This window comes from Stenella coeruleoalba (assembly GCF_951394435.1).
Source record: "Stenella coeruleoalba genome assembly, chromosome: 5".
NCBI lineage: Eukaryota > Metazoa > Chordata > Mammalia > Artiodactyla > Delphinidae > Stenella > Stenella coeruleoalba.
Window position 1 is genome coordinate 88383377 of NC_137150.1, and position 24410 is coordinate 88407786.

Sequence of the window (24410 nt, forward strand, 5' to 3'; positions counted from 1 at the left end):
CAATCAGAGGAGAAACCAGGAAAGTTTAGAGCTAGGTATTGGTAGCCCCCCACTGGGCCAGACAGTAACACTTTCACTGATGGATGGTGGAGAGTCAAAAGCCCCAGTTATATAATTTGGTGCTATAAGAGGTGGGGAATACTCAGTAGGTTAGGGGTTGAAACTATTTATGAATTGACACAGAAGTATTTCAAGGGTTTAACAGTTGGTTAACCATTCCAGGAAGAAGGCATTCTAATCAGAGAGATGAAAGTCTTAAACTCCGTATGTGTAGAATACAGTCTCAGTCTGTATCACAGAGTTGCTGTGATCTGCCAAGAGGTTCTACTGACCCTAGAAGGAAATTATGTGGCAAATATGTCAGTGCTTTATAAGCTCCAAAATGCTATACATATACTATTTATTATGTTAAATATGTTATTACTTCTCCTACAACTGCCAGCATGGTGCTTGCTTCCTAAAATTAAGAAATTACTAGAAAACTTTACACCCTTTTTTCCATTTTACCCCAAAGAACTGTTTCATGCTCACAAACAAGAATGAAAAAATAAATTTACAGCAAGAACATATGCTCTAAGTGATTCTTCAAATGTATTCTCAGTAAACAAAGCTAATCTTTCTTGAACTAGCATGGCAACCTTAACACCTCCAGGATTTCTATCAGAATAAACTCTTATCTTCTGGAAACACCTTTCCTCAAATATTAGTAGACAGATGCTCCTTCTCTGCCACGACCCTTCCCACATGCACACACACAAGCCACACACACGCCTGACATCTTTGCCTCTCCTGACCCTTTCAATAAACATGTGCTGGCTCATTCTTCAACAAGCTCACGCCCCAGCGACTCTGAAGGGCTGTCCTCAAGCTAAAGATTATTTTGAAGGGGCAAGGAGGGAAATCTTTGTTTCTGTTGCTTTGCTCCTGAGCTTTTTTTCTTTTGCAAAAGACCCCATTTTACCCAGGATTCTTGACTTTACTCTGAAAAAGTACAGTAAAAATTAACAGTGCTATTTAACCAAAGATTGTTAAAGTTGAATACTTGACATTTTCTTGGTAATAATTCACAATAATTTAAAGACATTATTAGATTTTCTAGCTGTTTGTAGAAGGACAACTAAGGTGAAAGTTTAAGTGGGCTATTGGTTGAAAGTGAAATCAGTTTACCATCCTCTGCATTCACATGTTAATTTAATCTAAATAATTCCGCTAACACTAGACAAAATGCTTTCTTTTTTTTTTAATCATTTACATTTTATCACTAATTTTTGGCCACACTGACTTCTCACGATCCTGCCATCTTACAGTGCTTCCTATCGGTATCACACATTTTACCTTATAACTAAAGATGACACTGAATTATTGCCTATGCTTTCATCTTCATGGACCGGTTCTCCCATGAGATTTTTTTTTTTCAATTTTATTACAAGGGATTGGCTAGTACAATTGTGAGGGCTGGCTAAGCAAGTCCAAAGTGCATAAGACAGGCAGTCAGGAAGGGAAGATGACAGGCAGGGGGGAACTCCACAGGCACAAACTGAAGCTCTCTGTTCACAGGTGGTGGTCAGGCAGGAAGATCCAGAAGGAAGGGAGCAATTACAGAGCCAGAATCTATGTGGAGTCCTGGCTTTAGGGAAATCCTAAGTCCTCTTTTAAAGGCTTTCACTCAGATTAATACCCCAGGTATTCTTCCTTTTTATTAATTTAAATTCTAATGATTAGGGACCTTAACCACATCTGCAAAATCCCGTCACAGCAGCACCCAGATTAGGGTTTTAATGACTAGAAGTTATGCATATGCTACAAAATGACCACTGTCTTCATATTCTCATGACAGGATATCTTTTGCAAACTGCCCTACCCAGACACATACGAGATAGAGAATTCTGGGGACTGTAGTTCAGTCAAGCCAAATTAACATCAAAAAGCCATCACACTGAACATGTGGTATGTAGGACATAATTGACACGATTCCTGCTCTTAAAGAAGAAATCAAGGCTTATGTAAATATAATAATTTCCTATCTTCCCAAATGCCTGCCTCTGTGCTATATACATAACAGATAGACAGTAAAGACTTAAAGAAATAATTGGTGGTCTTGGCTAATTTCTACTCAATTTGATTATGATTGATTTGAGCACTAAACAGGTTTGATGAATACATTGTTTTGTCTGCATAAAACGGTCTGATGGGAAGCAAGAATTGAGTTAATAGCAACATTGTTTTTCTCACCTCTTTTTCTATTAAATACACACTAAATGGTTCTTTATGAAAGCAGCACAAAAAATACTTATTTTAATTTAGTATGTTTAACGGAAGCAGGCTATTTCAAATTCATAGTATAAGCCATCAATAAGAATTATCAAAATAACTGAAAAAATAGTATAACCCGTCCTTTGAAGTCAATGGTATAATTCATCCATTCATTCAATAAATATTTATCAAGTGCCTTCTGTGTGCTATCATGGTTCCATGTGCTGGAGATACAGTTGAGGAAAAAACAAAGTTTCTGCACATATAGAGGATACATATGTGGGAGGTGACAAAAGAAACATGTGAACAGTTTAATACATGTGAATAGTTCAACATACATAAATATCAATTAATATGGGCAGATTCAATAACTCTGGGCCCAAAATTTTTCATGGCCCTCATTTTAAAAAGTAAAATAAAACACACAAAACCGATCAATACGAAACTGGATACACATTGCCTGTGCACACTACCAAAGATGACCTGGGTTAGAGATTTTGAACATTTCACATAGCATAGCATGGAGGGTGCTTCTTAATAAGGGCAAAGAAAAGCTTCCATGGACTTGCCCTAAAATAATTCTCCAAGTTCCGGTAATGGTGAGAGCACATGTATCTAGTAAGAAATCTATGCCTTTCAATGTTAGACATACGCAGAACTCTCATTTCTATCATCTTTAAAAGGCAGATCTCTGATTTCACATTAGTAACACAGAAAAATTGCAGGTACTTTAAATTTCATGGTAATATCCATAAATACTGAAATTCTGGTATCTCACTGGATTCGAGTGAGGATTAAACTGATGCCACTGAAGAAATATGTCTTCCCTGTACTAAAAATGAAAATTCAGATTTCTTCATGATGAGTTTACACAAGCTGAGTAATATTAATAAATTCTTTTTCTTTCTTTTCAAAAATATGCTTATTAAAAGAAGAAATAACTACCTTTCCTTAAAACAGTAGAATGAACTTTTATATACAATGAATAATACTTATTACTTGGAATAAAGGAAACCTTAATACTATTATAAACAAATTAAAAAATTAGATGCCTATTAATACTTATTTAGAATGGAAAAATAAATAATAAATCTTACAAAGCTGACACTCAAAAATTCACAAAATTCAGGAAAATGCCATAATCTTTCTGTTAATTAACTTCCTAACACATTCTACAATTCATTCATTCTTTATTTTTTTATCTATTTTTGGCTGCCTTGGGTCTTAGTTGCTGCACGCGGGCTTTCTCTAGCTGCGGTAAGCAGGGGCTACTCTTCCTTGCGGTGCACAGGCTTCTCATTGCGGTGGCTTCTCTTGTTGCAGAGAACGGGCTCTAAGCACGCGGGCTTCAGTAGCTGTGGGACGCAGGCTCAGTAGTTGTGGTTCACAGGCTCTAGAGAGCAAGCTCAGTAGTTGTGGCACACGGGCTTAGTTGCTCCGTGGCATGTGGGATCTTCCTGGACCAGAGCTGGGATCTTCCTGGACCAGAGCTCGAATCTGTGTCCCCTGCATTGGCAGGCGGATTCTTAACCATTGCACCACCAGGGAAGTCCCTCTACAATTCATTCTTTAATATATATATATGTGTATATATATATATATATATATATATTTTTTTTTTTTTTTTTTTTTTTTGTGGTACACGGACCTCTCACTGTTGTGGCCTCTCTCGTTGCGTAGCACAGGCTCTAGACGCGCAGGCTCAGCGGCCATGGATCACGGGCCTAGCCGCTCCACGGCATGTGGGATCTTCCCAGACCGGGGCACGAACCCATGTCCCCTGCATCGGCAGGCAGACTCTCAACCACTGCGCCACCAGGGAAGCCCCATTCTTTACTATATTTTTTGACTACATACTCTAACAACTATGAAAATTATTTTGTATTATTTGGCCATGTTTTCTATATGAAAAAAGTTTTAATTCAGGTTTTCCTCTGACATGGTTGATCAAAATTTGTGGATTTTTTTCCATTATTATTGGTTGTCTAGAAATGTTTATTTCAACTTCACAGCTCATTATTGGTAATATCATGTAAATTTTTGTAGTATAAGTTTCTTGCTGAAACACAGAAAATATAATAAGTCTATTTTACATAACTCCCATCAGAAAAGTAGACAGACTTTTCATTATGTAATTGTTATATGATGTATTATCAAGTATATTCCTGATAAGACAGCATTTCTATTCTAATTAGTCATCCATGGGAACCGCATCCTCCAATTACAATTTTATAATCTGGTGATTAAAATACTTTTCCATAAATTAGCTTCTGGTGCTTTATATTTCAAACATTGTTTCTTCCCGACCACCTTCATAATTCCTGTTTCAAGCACTGTGAGACACACTCATATTAACCCTGCTCCGCCATTCCACGAATGTCAATTGTATGCCCAACTCAACTTCCCCTTAGCTGGACCCCAGCAATGCCTGCAGTCACTCTAATGTCACTTGTCAGAGAGGAAAATGAGATATATGATGATGGTTTAAAAAAAAACTTAATTTTATAATTTTTACAAAAATATAGGGCCAAGCAAGAGGCCCAGAATAATGAGGGCTAAGGTTAGTAGGGCAATTTGGCAGAGAATGTACTGTTATTTTTTGTAATTTTTGTTGATTTATGATGTCATATCCCAGGTTTCTTCCCTAATTACACTGGTCTTATTGATCTTTGTCTGTGATAGAACTGCTAATGGTGTAGAGCTGGTTCCTGTATTGCTACAGACTTTACACACCACAGGACACGAACTGGGTCAAGTCAGTCTCAAATCCAGGACCTTCATTTTATTAGTACCTTTTAGTAGACTAATATATTTGAAATATGAAGTCATGTTTTTCTTCCATTTTGGTCCCCCGCCCCATCTTCCTCCACAATGACTAAGGAGAGGGATATGGCAGGGCTAAGTGAAAAACAAAGTCTCTCCCCAGGTCTGCTTTCCAAAAGCCTAAGGTCCTGACGGAAGCTGGTGAATTAAGAAGACTATTCCTAATCTCAAAACTCAGAGAAACAATAATAGACAAGAATTCTGCCTCTGGTCACTACACAGAAAACATTCCTCCGTTAAAGAAAGAAAAGAGAGCTGGAGGGGACGTGATGAGAGTGTAGGGATCAGACACAGAAGTGGAAGGGGAGAGGAAAAGTGACATGAGCCTTGATTTCTGGGCCCTGTGTCCTGTTCTAGACAAGTCTCTGGAGAGTCACCAAGATCCCAGAGAGAAGAAGATGCACAGAGAATCTGGGAAGATGTTTGTCAGCATGGTGGTGAGTTCAGTGCCTCTACACAGCATGGGATCCCATGTGCCCACACAGACCACTGAAGGGGCCAACCAGACAGGAAAGAGAGATGTGTCAGACATGACCTGTGTGGACTAAGGACTAGGTAGGAAGATGGACATCGATGCAGATATTTGTGGGGACAAATGACATGAAGAGTCTACCCTCCTAAGAGAGAGCGGAGGGGATTCTTTTTTAATCCTTCCAGTTTTATTGAGATATAATAGACATACAGCATTATGTAAGTTTAAGGTATACAGCATAATGATTTGACTGACATACGTCATGAAATTATTATCACAATAAGTTTAGAGAACATCCATTATCTCATATATCTATATATGAGATACAAAATAAGCAAAACAGGAAAAAAATTTCCTTGTGATGAGAACTCTTAGGATTTACTCTTAACTTTCATGAACAACATACAGCCGTGTTAATTATATCAATCATGTTGTACATTACATCCCTAGTACTTATTTATAACTGGAAGTTTGTACCTTTTGATCACCTTCATCCAATTCCCCCTCCCCCCACCCCCTCCTTCTGGGTTATGAGTTTGTTTCTTTGTTTAGGTTTTTTTGAAGTATAATTGACCTACAAACACAATGTTAATTCCTGGTATACGACGTAGTGATTCAATATTTCTATACATTACAAAATGATCACAATAACTCATCTGTCATCATATAAAGATATTACATTATTATTGACTGCATTCCCCTGTACAGTACTGTATGCTGTACATTTCATACCCATGACTCATTTATTTTGTAACTGGAAGTCAGTACCTTTTAATCTCCCTCATCTATTTCTCTAATTTCTTCCACCCTGCCAGACTGGCAGACTACAAATAGATATCAAATCAAGATATAAAATATATAAGAATTATAAATAGAATTATAAAATAATTATAGATAGAATTAAGAATTAAAATAAGAAAAACAACAAAAAATTTATACATGTGCATACACACAAATATATCTTGCATACCTGAACTGTGCCCTGAAGAGCAAGCATATCTTCTACATCTGGTTATCAGAGGTGCTGAAGGTGGAATGAATGCCATTCCATTGTAGGCATTCAAAAAATGGCTTTCCCTAAGAAAAATCAAAGAGTTTTTATTAGTGAAACAAAATTCTCAAGGGAATTCTAGGTAACTTTCAGTAATTCAGACAAGTTTCTTTCATGAGGAGAGATATTAATATTAATACATTCTGGGTCTATGCCTGATGGTATATTTCACACTCTAAGTGGGAAAAGATGTGTTTAAGTATTCATCTATTACTATAAAAGCTAGGCCTTCATTACAACATCTAGCCTTAAAACTGTCATTAATGAGGTAGTTTTTTAAATTACAAACATAATGAGAATGTTGATATTAATTTTAAATATATTAGCTATATTCTGGATTAAGTGACTTTTTATGAGGCTCATATTATTCTTAGTCCTTAAACTTGCATAAATTTCATAGAACATTAAAACATCCATTTTAAATTGGCAAATATGCTAGGTCACTAACTGAATGTGTCTAATTTGGCTGATAATCAAAGGCATATATAGTTCATGTCTTTCAGAATTGCATTCAATTGGCTGAAACTACAATTTCAAGACAGTCGGATGCACTGGCTATACTCTCACTACCCTCTCACAGACTGTCTCCACAGAGCCTCACAAGAGATATGCTGAGGGGACTTCATACGTATATAAAATAAATTCAATCAAGAGATATATTTCACCTGCGGCCTCATCAAACGTCCTCCATCAAAAAGTTACCTGGAAATGCTCAACATCATTAATCATTAGAGAAATGCAAATCAAAACTACAATGAGATATCATCTCACACCAGTCAGAATGGCCATCATCAAAAAATCTACAAACAATAAATGCTGGAGAGGGTGTGAAGAAAAGGGAACCCTCTTGCACTGTTGGTGGGAATGTAAATTGATACAGCCCCTATGGAGAACAGTACGGAGGTTCCTCAAAAAACTAAAAATAGAACTGCCATATGATCCAGCAATCCCACTCCTAGGCATATACCCTGAGAAAACCATAATTCAAAAAGAGTCATGTACCAAAATGTTCATTGCCACTCTATTTACAGTAGCCAGGACATGGAAGCAACCTAAGTGTCCATCAACAGATCAATCGATAAAGAAGATGTGGCACATATATACAATGGAATATAACTCAGCCATAAAAAGCAACGAAACTAGGGCTTCCCTGGTGGTGCAGTGGTTGAGAGTCCGCCTGCCGATGCAGGGGACACGGGTTCGTGCCCCAGTCCAGGAAGATCCCACATGCCGCGGAGCGGCTGGGCCCGTGAGCCATGGCCGCTGAGCCTGCACGTCCTGAGCCTGTGCTCCGCAACAGGAGAGGCCACAACAACAACAAAAAACGAACGAAACTGAGTTATTTGTAGTGAGGTGGATGGACCTAGAGTTTGTCATACAGAGTGAAGTTAAGTCAAAAAGAAAAAAACAAATACCGTATGCTAACACATTTATATGGAATCTAAATTTAATTTTTTTTAAAAAAAAAAAAAGAAAATGGGGGCTTCCCTGGTGGCACAGTGGTTGAGAGTCCGCCTGCCGATGCAGGGGACACGGGTTCGTGCCCCAGTCCAGGAAGATCCCACATGCCGCGGAGCGGCTGGGCCTGTGAGCCATGGCCGCTGAGCCTGCACGTCCGGAGCCTGTGCTCCGCAACGGGAGAGGCCACGACAGTGAGAGGCCCGCGTACCGCAAAAAAAAAAAAAAAAAAAAAACCCTACAAAAAAAAAAGAAAATGGTCAGAAGAACCTAGGGTCAAGACGCGAATAAAGATGCAGACCTACTAGAGAATGGATTTGAGGATACGGGGAGGGGGAAGGGTAAGCTGTGACAAAGTGAGAGAGTGGCATGGACATATATACACTACCAAACGTAAAATAGGTAGCTAGTGGGAAGCAGCCGCACAGCACAGGGAGTTCAGCTCGGTGCTTTGTGACCACCTAGAGGGGTGGGATAGGGAGGGTGGGAGGGAGGGAGACGCAAGAGGGAAGAGATATGGGGACATATGTATATGTATAACTGATTCACTTTGTTATAAAGAAGAAACTGACACACTATTGTAAAGCAATTATACTCTAATAAAGATATAAAAAAAAAGTTACCTGGAGACTTGCCGACAGAAGCTAGAAAGACCCCTGGTTCGGGTGTACCACAGACCACGCGGACACCCAGTTCCCCGAGGCCACAGCACCGCCCAGAGCCCTGACAAGCTGCAGTGCCACATTTAGCCCTGGGAAAGAACGTGCAGAAGCCACTCCACGCGCGCAGGAAACTAAGGTGGAGCCTCAAGTGCCGGAAGCCCTGGCTTCACGTGGACTATAGACGTCATACGCCTGCGCCTGCGCCCATTGCACCCGCACAAGAGCAATGAGCAGGCGCAGTGTCTGGTCAATGACCTGGCGCCTGCACGGATCAGCGCGTGCAACCCGCGCCTCCGCCTAGTGATGGGCACAGGTATCCCCTAGCCGGCGGGGTGCGGCGCTTCCGCACACAGAGCAGAGTCTTACAGGCAGGTGGTCCTCCCTCTCCCCTGTTCCACCCCCTTCCGAGCACCTTGGAGCTGAATTATAATTAAAAATAACTACCGTTTCAAAATACACACACATATTTTTGTGCTAGCTAGCCCCAATTGCCAGTATCAAATTTCTGTTTGTCTGTCATTTAAAATTATAAGCACCGGGCTTCCCTGGTGGCGCAGTGGTTGAGAGTCCGCCTGCTGATGCGGGGGACACGGTTCGTGCCCCAGTCCGGGAAGATCCCACAGGCTGCGGAGCGGCTGGGCCCGTGAGCCATGGCCGCTGAGCCTGCGCGTCTGGAGCCTGTGCTCCGCAACGGGAGAAACCACAGCAGTGAGAGGCCCGCGTACCGCAAAAAAAAAAAAAAAAAAAAACATGTAAAATTATAAGCACCTAAGATGTTAACGTGCATGGTATACCCAACTAAACTTGTTAAATTTGAACAACCAAGGATACGGTAACAAAAAAACAAAAAGCGCCAGTCTGGGAAAGTTCCCAATTTCAGTTGTAGTCACCTAAAATCCTAAAATCATTTTAAATGCAGTTGTAGGAGGAGAATTGGTAATAAGAAAGAAAGCTCACTAAGTAAAAATTTCATGGACCTTTTTCTTCTTTATTCTGTTATAATGTCTCCTGTAGCTACCCGGAGTACTTCAGGGCTTCCTCTTCTTTCTCTTATGACAGAGAAATATCCACCCTCCAGCAGCTGACCCCGGAAATAGATGCATTGGAGAAGGATCTGAGGGGAAGAGAAGTGGGCCATTTGCCCCTAGCAAATAAGGTTTTGTAAGAATCCAAGTTTGAGTCAGGACTGGGAGAGAGAGTAAGGGTGCAGTGGTGGGTTTTGGAATTGGGGTTGAAGATTGTACACAAGCTGTAAATCTCATCATCATTTTCAGGGTAATAAAGGACAAAGAAAATGTGAAGTAAACCACTAAATTCCCCCAGGGAGTCAAGTGTGACAATTCTGTAAATTTTCCACTCCGTAAAATTTCATCTTAACATGCAAAAACAAGAAAAGATGCAAAGCAATAAGAATTATTTCCTTTTAGCACAGTAATGATTAAAAGAAACTACCTGGTAGGCTATAATCCCAAATAGTGCACAAAACATGCCTGCAAAGCAACTGACTAGTCACATGTATAACACTCATTCATTCCCTCATTCAACAAATAAATATTTGAACACTGGATACAAAGATAACAGGAAAGATACTGTTTCTAATTTTCATGAAATGTTTAGTCCAGTATACGTGTGTATGTGTTTGGTAGGGGAGAGGTAGGGATTAATCAGTCTCCTCACTCACTGAGCTAATATTTATCAAATGACTGCAGTATGATAGACTTCTTTAACATGTTAGCAACGGATACATCTCCTTTCCTTGGGATGGCTCACATTCTAACGAGATAAACAATAAACAAATAACATTTAAGGCATTGGCAAATCCTATTAGAAAAACAAAAAACAAGGGAGTGATGAGAGTACGTGTGATTTATGAGTGAGTGCATGCTATTTAAGATTGTAGGATTTGGTTGTTTAGGACAGCTCCTCTTTGGAGGTGATATTTCAGCAGAAATCTTAATAAAATGAGAAAATGAGCCACTGGAATACATAGGGAAGAAACATTTTGAGCAGAGAGAATTTCAGGAGTAAAGGCCCTGGGTTGGAAATATGCTTGCATGTTTAATATCATGAATGACAAATTTATTGAGCACACAATTTATTTAGCTCTGACTATACACCAGGAACCAAAGACCCAATGTAAGTGAAATCAATATAAGTGAAGGTTACACCTCAGGAGGTGTAATGTAATCCCTCAAGGATTATAACAGAAACAAATACCACAAAGCTCCGTCACCCCAAGCAACTCCAGGTAGTTGGGCAAATTTTCTTAGAAAATCTCTGATAATGTTAATACATGGAATTAATATCATTAAGGGGTACAAGAAATTGGAATCTGCAAAGTTAAGCCAGCTCTAAGGAAACACATGACCATTGTCATGTGTGGGAGGAATGGGGAGGAGGTATGAGTACAGGAGGAGGAGAAAACACACACTTTTAGAAAAGGTAGGATGAGTAAAAAGATACTACTGTTACCTCCAATTAGAAACACATAATTAGAAGCAAAGCTGGTTACAATGGTATCACGTAAACACTACTCACCACTGATTACAAACCACACCAACTGTTTATATGTGTGTATATATATGCTATGAATGACTGATGTCTTCAATGTGCAGTTAGTAGGACTGTTAAGACAAATAAGAACATTTAAAATAATAGATTCCCAAGTTTTCTGTTATTAACTACCAAAATCACACAGCTTTATGGGGGAAACAAACCACTTTGGGTATTCCATATAATTTTATTAGAAATTCTTCTACTTTTGGTTTAACTAAGTAATCTACCACCTTCTGAGAAGATAGGTTTCTGAAGGTTGTCATAAATAATCTATTCCCTTATCAAAGGGAGTGTTTATGCCACACACATGTACAAACATAGGTCCGGATTTGTCAAAAAGATATAAATGGGGCTGACCTTGCTGAGGTTACTTATCTCTTTTATTTCTAGAATGCCTCGAATTACTCAGGCAAACTTTTGTGCAGAGGCAACAGAAATGAGGAGAATGGATTAAAAATTGATTCCAAGTTTTCTACAAAAATTATTTCTTTAGTTTTAAAAATTAAACTACTGATCATTTATAACATCCTTAGATTTTTTTTTTCCTTTGTTAGTTTGGTCAGATTAGAATTCAACTGGGATTAAAAGTTAGTGTATTCTGAGTCATTTCTAAAGAACAGTTGACACCCTTTAAGAACTGTAGCTACAGAAAAAGAACAACCCACCAGGTAGGTTAAGAATTTAATTAAACTACAACAAAGCCAAGGGCAAGAATTGCAAATCTGTGCTTTCTGAACTTCAGAGATTTACACCAAGCTACCCTCTTAAAAATTAATACTGGTTTACTGTCCCAATGCATAAAAAATTCACCCACGCCCTAGACATTTGTTTGTGTACTTAAGCCATGGCAAGACAGATCAAAATCAAATGTTCTAGTGCCTACTGTGTGCCAACATCTGGCACACAGATATGTGTGAGATATCTGAGATACTCCATGTGCTTTTCTCACCTTAAAGGCTTATAATAAAATAGCCTCAAAAATGATTTTTGACAAACTCATTCTTCACATGCTGTTCTAACTCGAGCTGCTCTCAGAAATAATATCCAAGGAAAGAGAGTAAACCCGAAACGCCATGACCCTAATCATCCACTCTCACTCCTACAATTGCGAGAAAATAGCCTGTTAGGGGCAAATTCAATTTCTTCTTTGCTGCCAAAAGCCCTACAGCCAAGCCTGTAACTTCCTTAGACACATTTTTATAGAGAGTCAAGTTCACAAAATATGAATGACTATGAAAGGTCTCATTATTAATATCTGATATTCCTGTGTATAAAAAAATGCACAGAACCTACTCTCACATATACACATGTGCTCACACCATTAACATTAATCATTCAGAATATTTAATCATAGAATTTTCTCTCCACCTAAAATCTCTTGTTAAACAAAAAAGACTAATGTGATTGAGTGATGGCAAGAAAACTCATGTCAGTGGCACTACGAGATGATCCATATGTATAATGTGAAATTAGGAGGCTCCTGGGGAAGTTTCCAAGATTTCACTGAAGAAGAACAGCTTTTGGTGGATTCTGAACCATTAATTTTCTCTTTTATTTGAATAATTATATATCTATCAACTGAAAGTGAATTACAGAATGTCATTTGATCATAGTCAGTCATTGTGATGGAGTCAACCAGGAGGCCAGGTGCTCCTGCCATGAAACTAAAAGTCAGTTTTTTGAGAACAGTGAAGAATATGAATTCAACACATACACACACACAAAAATCTCATTATGAACATGTACTTCCTATGCACATAAAGTGAATACTTATAAGTCAAATATTACTTTTGCTTTAAATAATAAAATTGAAGCTGTATTTCTAAGAAAGTATAAACAAAAAGGAAGAATATGGTAAATCTTTAAAATCTCTCATTTTTTACATTGTCCTTTAAAACATTTATTCCCTTTAAAGCAATTATTCCATTTCTAGGAACTTACTCTAAGAAAATAATTAGAATTCTACTCAAATAAGGACTTTTTCTGAGCATTATTTATAAGAACAAAGTTGTATAAACATCCTAAATATCTCTCACTAAAAGATGAATTTGTAAATTATGGCAAATACATCTAATGGGATATTCATTCTTTAAATAACATGTTTTCAAATAACTTTTGATACTTTAGAAAAACGTTCAGGGTATAATGTTAAACAAAAAAGTAAAATAAAAGAAGTATATACATTATTTAACATTTCATATACATAAATGTACAGAAAAGAGGGCTTGAAGGGAATAAATTAAAATGGCATCTGTGCTCTGCTATGAATAGTAAGATTATATAATTTCCTTTTTATTCTACTATGTACTGTACACATTTCCTATGATAAGCTTTTAATACTTTTTTCAACATAAAGTTATTTTTTGAGGGCAGGCAGGAGGAAACTTTTGGAGGTAATGGATATGTTTATGACATAGGTTGTGTCAACTGAAAAAAAATGCACACTTAAAAGTTGAGAGTTATGTTTTATTCGGTGGACAAAACTGAGGACTTAAGCCTGGGATGCAGCCTCTCCCTAAGGGACTGCTCCGAAGAGGCAAGGGGGGAGCCAGGATATACAGGACTCTTTGCAACGAGGACCAGGTAGTAGGAACATCAAAAGATTACTGTTAATTAAAGAAAACCAGATATCTCAGATTAACGAATGTAGTGCTTTTCTGTGTATGGAAAGATGCAAGAGTTTGGGCTTACTGAAATCATTCCTTCGATGTGCACCTTAGCTATCTGGGGCCCTACCCTGTGCTTTCTCCTCCTGAGTTTCCTCATGGTTCACTGTGGGGGGGGGGGCGGGGGGGGCGATGGGGGCGTGGCTGCAGTGCTGATGATTGGATGGCGGGCCTTATGTTTCCACCCTGAGTTCCCTCAGGGCTAATGTCTGGTGGCTGTAGTGGCTGATGACTGCAACATCCTTTGTTTACTGATATGGCAGGCAGCATTTTTAATTCACAGTGGTGATGATGGTTTCACAGGTCTTATCTCCAAACTCATCAAATTGTATACATCAGATATGTACACCTTTTTGCATGTCAAACGTACGTCAATAAAGTGTTCTTTTAAAAGATATTTTTAATTGCTAATTGTGTCTAAATCTTTATAATCCTCAAAATTTCATGAACGGTAAGAGCTACATTTATGCAAAAATGTCTTGAAAATGACTTCAGAATATTTCATTCTAAAAAAAATTTTATGTGCTAGATGCTATGAGTCAACTATTATGCTGCTTTATTTTAATAGTTTCTAAATTTAAGTAGTACTTTAAGGAGTGATGTTTATTATTTTTTTTGTTTTGTTATATTTTTATTCTTTTTTTCTTCTCTGGAAAGTCTATTTTGTACTTCCACTCAGTAATCATTAACCATGATTAGTTACCTGACAAATATATTTACTTCAGATCTAGTTGCCACTTTATGAGATGAATGTTTGTGTCACAGCAACATCTTCCAAAGTGCTCTCTATGAGAAATTGGTCCCGTTATCCAATAAGTTTGGAAAACACAGTTTAACATCTCCCACCACTTTCTAACTTAGAAAGTCAGAATTTAAACATGGATATGTCTTGAGAAGTACTGTTGTATAAGAACCTGTATGACTATACTTAGCCGACTCTTCCCCAAACTTGTTTTTTACAGAATCCTTTCCAAGAATATACGTTTTAATAATCTGAGAAACTAGTGTTTGGGAGCAGTGCTTAGCAAGCTTTAATTTGCAAAAGAATCACCTGGGGAAAAGGTTGAAGTTGGTAATCTGATCTAGAAGGTCAAGGGTGAGGCCTGAGATTCTGAGTTTCTAACAATCGGCTTGGTGATGCCTGTATTGAGATTGCTGACCACATTTTGAGTCCTAATATGAGAGGGAACATACTTCAGGAAGTGGACAAAAGCCTGAAACATACCGCACACCCACCCACACACGCACACCCATTTTTTTCTGTAAACTAGCATTCTTTCATCAGATATTTATTGAACACACACACTGTGCGAGGTATGGTATCAGGTGAGTACTAAATGTTATTTTTAAAAATTAGATATCTGAAAAGATAATAGTTTTGGCTTCGAGGAATGCCTTATGTTGTCTTTCCACGTGGGTTAATTCATAGTACAAACAACCTGATTTAATGTGTTACTGAATGGGCACTTAGCATTAAATGTCTGAAGCCCAGGTTGGGCTCTTGGCTGTAATAAACTCAGATGGCAGCTCATAGGCGTGGAGCACCTTACTTTGTATCAGCATTTCTATTCCTTTGACAAGTCCATAACTGCTTTGTTATGTTAACTTTGAGACCAAGAGTGAACTCTTGCTAATTCTCTAAAGTCATGTAAATTATATTAAAAACAAATCAAAGAATAAAATATATACCTCTTTTTTGAAATGAAGTAATAATGGAAATTGTATTGCTTGAATTTTACTTTCTCTAAAGCAGTAGTCTCAACCAGGGGCAAATTTATGCCTCAGGGGGCATCTGGCATTATCTGGTGACATTTTTGGCTGTCACGCTGTTTGCATGGAGGGAGGGGGGTTCCCACTGGCCTCTAGTGAATAGAGACCAGAGATCCTGCTATACATCCTACAACACACAGGACAGTCCCCCACAACAAAGAATTATCTGGCCCGAATATCAATACCCTATCTAGGTTAAGAATTTGTGCTTTTTTTCTAATATATTCTTTGATCTGATTCAGGTCGTAGATTGGAAAACTCTGAAAAAGAATGTGCTAAGTCCTAGACCCTGTTTCACCTGGAGTAGATTTAATGCTGATTTGCAAATAGAAGTGAAGAAGAGAGAAACTACTGGTCGATAGCTCTCCTGAGAAGATGAAGGCATGTAGGCACATTACTAAAATATTCAGTGGCTGTGGTCATAGTCACAGGGAAGGAGTTGGGCCATTATCTGGTTACAATTGGTCAGTGTGCCACTTTTCATGTGTACATGTTGGGTTGCTATAAACCAGTGAAGAGGCTAAGATTTTCCAGGGTTCCTTTAGAAAATAAAAGTCACAGTTTCCAAGTAGGTGCCAAAACAGTCATGAAAAGTGGCAGACAGTCCTCACAAGTTGAAACTGTATGACAGTGAACAATGTGCTTACCCTCCTTGTTCATATAGACCTGAGCTGCAGATTAAAAGTGAGATAATACATGATGATGATAATGAATTGCTTTCTGCCCAAATGTCCTTGCTATTCAACATGCTGATGCCGACCATTTTTCACACCCCGAGCCCAGCATTAAGGCTGTTTTAGGAATGTCAGATATTCACTCAGTGTAAGAATAAAGTGGGAACAGGAGTTGGACTGGGTGAATTAGGAAGACACGGCAAGAGGATAGTGGTCAGAGAAAGCTGCAGGCTGGTACAGATTGGGAACCACTACTTCAAAGCCCAAGGAAACAGAGTAGACATCTGTAAGAATGGCTTATCCAGATTTCACCACGAATATGATTGATGACCACATGGAATGTTTCACAGGACCAGGCAATTCTATATGAGCTTTTCATTACACTGAGTTCAGAAACTAAGTGTTGCGAATATGCTTATAGTGGGTGTACAGATGACACGCCATTTTTATAAGCATACTAGGCAACCAAAATTACCGTGTTATGTCTCAATTTTATCAACATACAAAACCACTAGAGTAACAAGAAGAAGTATATGTATTGGGAATTTTATTTTTTTAATTTAAACAATAATGTGTATATAAAAACTAACATTGTTTGAACCGGTAAAAAATGTAACAGTGGGTTCTTTAAAATGTGGATTATATAGATTTGAAAGTGAAGAATAATTGGACATGGTGGCATGTGCAGAACTAAATGACAGGATTCAAAATGTGCTGTGATGTGCTTGTAAAAATTAATATAGCTATGGCTGGGGAGGAGTGTTGTCCCAGTAGGTTCCTTGGGATGTAGAACATGTAGGTTTGAAGCAAAGAGCAATTGAATGTGGTGGTATCTGGAGAGCTAAATGACAGAACTCAGATGGTTAACAGGATTTCCACAGCTTTAATCCAGCTGAAATAGCAGAGGCAAGATGCTGCATGCCAGGGCAGCTGAGGATTGCTGGAGAGGCTGTTACATTCAGGGAAAACCGGGTGCACTGGGCACAGTACTGAGGTAGTGAAGAAATTCTAAGGAGTTCAGTAGAGGCAGAAAAAAAAACTGTACAGAGAAAGAACAGGAGTCTTTGTGTGCACCGCCATCAGAGAGAACCAGTATGTCGAGGAGTCATGACTAGAACAGGAAATTGGACATTTAAAAAGAAAAATCTTCTGATGCCACCAAGCTCAGTAGAAAGTAGTTTGAGGTTGGTAGTTGGAAGTTGTTTCTACAGAAGAGCAGTGTGGTTCATGGCTCACCTGCATCAGAAGAATTACCTGGGCACATATTTAAAGTACAGGTAGATGAGTCAGAAACTCCTTGCTGTGTGTAGAAAAAAGCTTTTATAAGTTTCCAGTGTGACTGAGGTGCACACTCAAGAATGAGATACACTGTACCTGAGATGAGAAAGACCACACTGGGGTCAGTGGTCACAGACCTACATGAGCTGGTCAAGGACAGAGCTGGAAGGGGATCTGAAGCCTCTGCAGTGGGGCACTAGTAGAATCACTGACCATCAAGGTCCTCCCAGGAGCCTGGTGAGACCATAACTTAAATAAGTAATTTCCTGCATTTAGTTTTTTTCTGCTACAATCATAGTAAAATGTAATGTGAAATAGGAAGTGTCTCATAAAGGTTAGCATGCCATTTTAGAGGTCGTATTCATTTAGTGAGGTGAGTTCATGACTTGACTTTATGAGCTTTATTTCCTTTGCAAAGTGTAAGTCTGGAACATAGGCTATCTCCTAGAGTTTTGGTTTTTTTTCCTAAAGTTCTATGTTTTTCTCATTTCCCAGTAGACTGTAAATTTCTTGAGGGCAAGAATATGCTAATGTTTCTCTACACTAAAATTATGCTCAATAAATACTTGTTTGAAGGAATTAACATATAAACGTATCAGAGAAGTATGTATTAATTAACGTATTAGAGAAAAATATGGGAGGGAAAGAAGATGACTGGCTAAAAAATAATATAAAAGAATTGAACACTATTTTATATTCAAACAAGAACCAGTTAAGAAATGAAAGAAAAAATTTCATTCAAAAGTATAACAAGAAAATGAAACCAAAAAAAAAAAATCTGAGAGACAAGAAACATTCAGAACCTTGTGAAGAAAAAGTCAACATTCTACTAAGAAGCATAAAAAATGATTAAAATAGAAGGATATCTTATTCTTAGTAAGGCATAGTATTAAAAAGTTGTAAATGTCAACAATCCTAATAAAAACTACAAATAGGTCTCCACTTCCTTTTTATCTTTCTAAGAAACCATTTTATTATGGTCAAATATATATAACAGGGACTTCCCTGGTGGTGCAGTGGTTAAGAATCCGCCTGCCAATGTGGTGGACATGGGTTCGATCCCTGTTCCGGGAAGATCCCATCTAAGCCCGTGCACCACAACTACTGAGCCTGCACTCTAGGGCCCACGAGCCACAACTACTGAGCCCGCATGCTGCAACTGCTGAAGCCTGCGTGCCACAACTACTGAAGCCTGCACACCTAGAGCCTGTGCTCCGCAACGAGAAGCTACTGCAGTGAGAAGCCCACGCACTGCAACAAAAAGTAGCCCCAGCCTGCCGCAACTAGAGAAAGCCCGCGTGCAGCATCAAAGACCCAACGCAGCCAAAAATAAATTAATTTTAAAAATATATATAACACAAAATCACCAATTTAACCATTTTTAAGTGTACAGTTCAGTGGCATTCGGTACATTTACACTGCTGTGCAACCATCACCACCATCCATCTCCAGAACTTTTTATTTTCTCAAACTGAAACCTATTAAACATTAATTCTCCATCCCTCCCTACCCTCCAACCCTCAGCAACTCCAATTATGCTCTCCCTCTTTATCAATTTGACTACTCTAGGTACCTCACTGAAGTGGAATCATACAATATTTGTCCTTTTGCTGCTGGTTTATTTCACTTAGTATAATATGTCCAAGGTGTATCCATGTTGTAGTATGTGTCAGAATTTTCTTCCGTTTTAAAGCTGATAATATTCCATCGTATGTACATACCACATCTTGTTTATCCATCCATCGATGGACACTTGGGTTGCTTCTGCCTTTTGGCTATTGTGAATAATGCTGTTATGAACATCTGGGCACAAACATCTGTTTGAGCCCTGCTTTCTATTCCTTGGGGTGTATACCCAGAAGTGAAATTGTTAGATCATGTGGTAATTCTCTTACTTTCAGATTAATCAATTCAATCTTTTGAGAAATCATCATACCATTTTCCAGTGCCCGCACCATTTTATGTTTCCACGAGCAATGCACAAGAGTTCCAATTTCTCCACATCCTTGCCAACATCTGTCATTTTCTGTTTTTTATAATAGCCACCTGAATGGATGTGAAGTTGTATCTCGCCATGGTTTTGATTTGCATTTCCCTAATTATTAATGACGTTGAGCATCTTTTCATGGGCTCATTGGCCATTTATATATTTCCTTTGGAGAAATGTCTGTTCAAGTCCTTTGTTTAACCAGGTTGCTTGTTTTTGTCATAGTTATTGAGTTGCAGTACTTCTTTATATAGTCTAGATATCAATTATTATCAGATATATGATTTGCAAATATTTTCTACCCCTCCATGGTTGCCTTTTCACTATTTTGATTATGTTATTTGATACACAGATTTTTTTTATTTTGATAAAGTCCAACTTACCTATTTTTTCTTTTGTTGCCTGTGCTTTGAATGTCCCACCTTTTTTTCCTAATGGCCAACCAACTCTAAAGTTCATCTGGAAAAATAAACATGCACAAAAATGAACTCAAAATGGATTAAAGACTTAAATGTAAGACCTGAAACTATAAAACTCCTAGAAGAAAATGTAGGAAATATGCTCTTTTACTTCAGTCTTAGCAGTTTTGGGGGGGGAATCTCTCTCCTCAGGCAAGGGAAACAAAAGCAAGAATAAACAAATTGGATTACATAAACTGAAAAGCTTTTGCACAGCAAAGAAAACTGTCGACAAAATGAAAGGCCACCTACTGAATGAGAGAAGATATTTGCAAATGATATATCTGATAAGTAGTTACTATCCAAAATATACAAAGAACTCATACAACTCAACATCCAAAAATAAACCCAACTAAAAAAATGGACAGAAGATCTGAATAGACATTTTTCGAAAGAAGATATACAGATGGCCAACAGGCACGTGTGAAGATGCTTAACATCACTAATAATCAGGGAAATGAAAATCAAAAACACAGTGAGATATCAACTCACACCTCTCAAAATGGTTATTGTCAAACAACAAGTATTGGTGAGGATGTAGAGAAAAGGAAACCCTCGTGCACTGTTGATGGGACTGTAAATTGGTACACCCACTATGGAAAACAATATGGAGTTTCCTCAAAAAATTAAAAGTAGAACAACCAATGATCCAGCAATTTCATTCCTGGGTATTTATCCAAAGAAAACAAAAACACTAATTTGAAAAGATATATGTACCCCTATGTTCAATGCAGCATTATTTACAATAGCCAAGATATGGAAGCAACCTAAGTGTCCATCAGTAGATCAGTAGTTGATTGGATAAAGGAGTTCTGTATATATATGTATACATATATATGTGTGTGTGTGTATATATATATATATATATGTATGTATAATGGAATATTACTCAGCCATAAAGAAGAATGAAATCTTGCCTTTTGGGACAACATGGATGGACCTAGAGGGTATTATGCTAAGTGAAATAAGTCAAACAAAGAAAAACAAATACTGTATGATTTCACTTATATGTGGAATCTTAAAAAACAAAACAAATGAAGAAACATAACAAAATATAAACAGAGTTATAGATACAGAGAACAAACAGGTGTTTGCCAAAGGAGATGGGAATAGGGGGGAGAAAGAAATAGGTGATAACTATGTAATGTTTCCATATGGTGACAAATCGTAACTAGACTTATCATGGTGATCTGTTTGAAATGTATATGTATAGAAATACTGAATCACTCTTTTGTAACAGGAACTAGCATAGTATTGTATGTCAATTATACTTCAAAAACAAACATTTAAGAAAGAGATAAGATTTGTGGTTATCAGAAGTGGCGGGTAGGATGGGGGAAGAATTGGATGAAGGCTGTCAAAAGCTACAAACTTCCAGTTGTAAGATAAATGAGTACCAGAGATGTAATGTACAACATGTTAAATATAATTAACACTGCTGTATGTTATGTGTGAAAGTTTTGGGGAGAGTGGGAAGTTCCAGGAAGTTCTCATTACCAGAAAAAAAATTTTTTTCTATTTCTATAATTTTGTTCGTATGTGAGAGGGTGACTGGACCTGTGATAATCACTTCATGATGGATATGGGTCAAATCATTATGGTGTACACCTTAAACTTGTGCAGTGCTGTATGCTAATTATGTCTCAATAAAACTGGAAGGAAACAAGCAATGGAGTAAATCCCTATTTACTGGTAAGGTAGATGTTCAAGTTTTAAAAGTTTAAAAAGCAAGTTGTTAAGTATTGTTATAATAGGATCCCATTTGTGAAATAATATAGGTGTCTGTGTGTGTATATATGTATATGTACATATTTGCATACACATGTATGTATATGTATTTATATTTATTCATATATATTTGTATATACATAGAAACTCTGGAAGGTAAACTTAACTGCAGGAGGGACTTTTATGTTGACTTTATACTCTTCTGAATAGTATGATATGGCAATTTTATAATTAAAATTTACTTTTACCATTAAAAATAAATACTTTGTGCTGGGTATAGTAGAGTTTCCATTCTTGAAATAGACTCAGTAAATGAGATTGTTATTGAAGAGTGTGGAATGGAAAAAAAAAGGTATATTTCAGGAACATGGCCAGCTCTAGGTTTGAAAGTACAAAAGGTTTTAGATGGTTTATATTTGGGCAAATCACTTTTCTTCAGTTCATTCTCCTTATGGTAATATATGGGGGATTGGACTAGAGGATGACTAAGTTCTCTTATGGGATGACTGAGGTTCCGTATAGATTATGAGCCAGAGCAACCAGAAGACCAAAATGCATGGCAAAAGAATAAAGACGCTGTACAAGAGATACAACTTAAATTGTCAACATGATGTGTTTCTTCATGAGATGTCAGCTCCTGGAGTCTGTAGCCGGGCCTTGAATATTGTGGTAATAATATGAAAACAGATTTCTCAAGACAGCTGCCCTCAATTCCACTTAATAGTAAATAACTTCTGTTTTGCTTCAATGCAAGATGCAAAGAATTTCAATTTCTTTAATTTTCAAGTTCTTCAAATAAATGTCCTTACCATTTCCCCATTTCAAACATCTTTTCTCATTTCCACTCTTTGAAATACAACCCATTTTTTAAAAAAATTAATTAATCAGCATAAAATAGACCAAAAAAGCAAATCACAAGAATGCATATTCACCTCATATTTCAGCTTTCTCCAACCTGCTGATGCTGCTAATTCTGTTGCCTCAATAAGTAAACATTTTGCACGTGGTGTAGAATATATTTCACAAACTTAAAATTTATAGGTAAAAGTATTATCACAATTCAAGTATCTTTTTCTCTAGAGTCAAAGTAGGCAGTTCTCAAGTGTCATATGGGCTGTGTCCCAGAATTTAGATTTTAAATCTGCTAATATAGAAGTGGTAATATACTCCCTACAGAATCAGTAGTGTAAATGCTTCATGTGTTCTCAGTCTAAACCACAATGACCTACTTAATCCATAGTGTACCCAAATCGGAGTATTTCTGAGCAATTGTGGAATCTAACAAAGAAAGCAAACACTTTGGAATCAAAACCAGATTGAAATCCTGGCTCTGTTGCTTCCCAACTGAGCAAGTCATTTAAAACCAATGAGCTTCAGTTTATTCCTGTGTGAAACAGTGATTGTAATATTTATTTCCCAGAGTTGCCATGAGGATTATCTGAGATTATGTAGGTGGTCATTTATTTTTCCTCCTGCCTCCCCTTCTAGGCTCCTCTTTAAGATAGCTTTTGCTACTCATTTGAAACCAGAGAAGGTTTCTTTCTTTATTTGCTCTACACCATAATTACAGTATTAACTAAACTGTGAAAATGGGCTGGCCTAATTTCAATCACAGCCCCAAGCAGCATCTGAAGGATGGGTACTGCTTCAACCCTGGAGAAACAGGAGAACAGAGCCTTGGAGCTCCTGTCATGCTCTTGGGTGGTGACAGCTCATATCACAGTGGCACCTATACTCATCAGTTATTAACACTACAGGCTCTGGCGTCAGAAGCATCAAGATCAAAATCCTGGATTTACCACTTACCACGTATGCGAACTTGAACAATGTATTTAACCTCCGTGCCTCAATTTCTTCATTCGTAAAGTGAGAAGAGTAATAGTACCTTCTATCTAAGGTCTGTTGAAGATTAAATGAAGAAGTGCGTGTAAAATATTTACAATAATAACTCTCTGATAACATTTTTCTATAGTTTAAGCTTACTAATTATGGTTTTGATGCTTTCCAACAAAAAAAAGTTTAAACAAAATAAGAAAGCATGTATATACTGCTAAATATAAGTTGGGTAAAATATTACAAGTTACTTTCCAAAAGTTGCTTTTTGTTTTTTTAAAGGACACCTTTCTTATTTATGAAATCAAAATTGGATGCTTTATGTGTTCTCAGTACACGCTGATAAATCGGTGTAAAAGGATGAATCTTAGTTCACAAATCAGGTGTGAAAGTTGTAATTATACTGAGTTTTCTATTACATTTTAATTTTTTGTATAGTCCTCCTTCAGCCAGGATGACAGCAACTTGATCTCTGTATTTTGAGTTTTCTAGGAATAACATCTAGTTTATAGAGGCTTCACACAGTCCCCAGATACCAGGCTGAGGCATCTGGTGCTTGATGTCATCTGTTCACATAGGTGTCTGCTGAAACATCTTACTGGGTTCTCAGTCATCACCTCTCTAGGGTTGCTAACAAAACATTCCTTATCTCTGTCAACTGGCCTCTTCAAAGCAGGAGGCTCTGCTACTTTTAGGCCTCACTTGAATCCCTCTGCCCCTTTCATGCCATGCTGGGGCTTC

At 37.7% G+C, this 24410-nt stretch overlaps 1 protein-coding gene across 14 annotated transcripts in view; it reads right to left on the bottom strand.

The window, feature by feature from the left end:
* Positions 1–24410, bottom strand: part of LOC307186545 (uncharacterized protein) — a 1017825-nt gene that overhangs the window by 785113 nt on the left and 208302 nt on the right. For 12 of the 14 annotated variants that reach the window (XR_013828393.1, XR_013828397.1, XM_079921776.1 and 9 more), the window contains exons 1-2: positions 8681–8830; positions 6519–6625 (exon numbers count right to left, since the gene is read on the bottom strand). Coding sequence is in view for 10 of the 14 variants with exons in the window: in XM_079921776.1 (XP_079777902.1) it covers positions 6519–6625; positions 8681–8802 (229 nt within the window). In the remaining 4 variants the exon portion in view is untranslated. Of the gene's footprint in view, positions 1–6518; positions 6626–8680; positions 8831–20033; positions 20113–24410 lie in introns of those variants that run through there. The other 2 variants (XR_013828392.1, XR_013828391.1) reach the window with 2 other exon arrangements.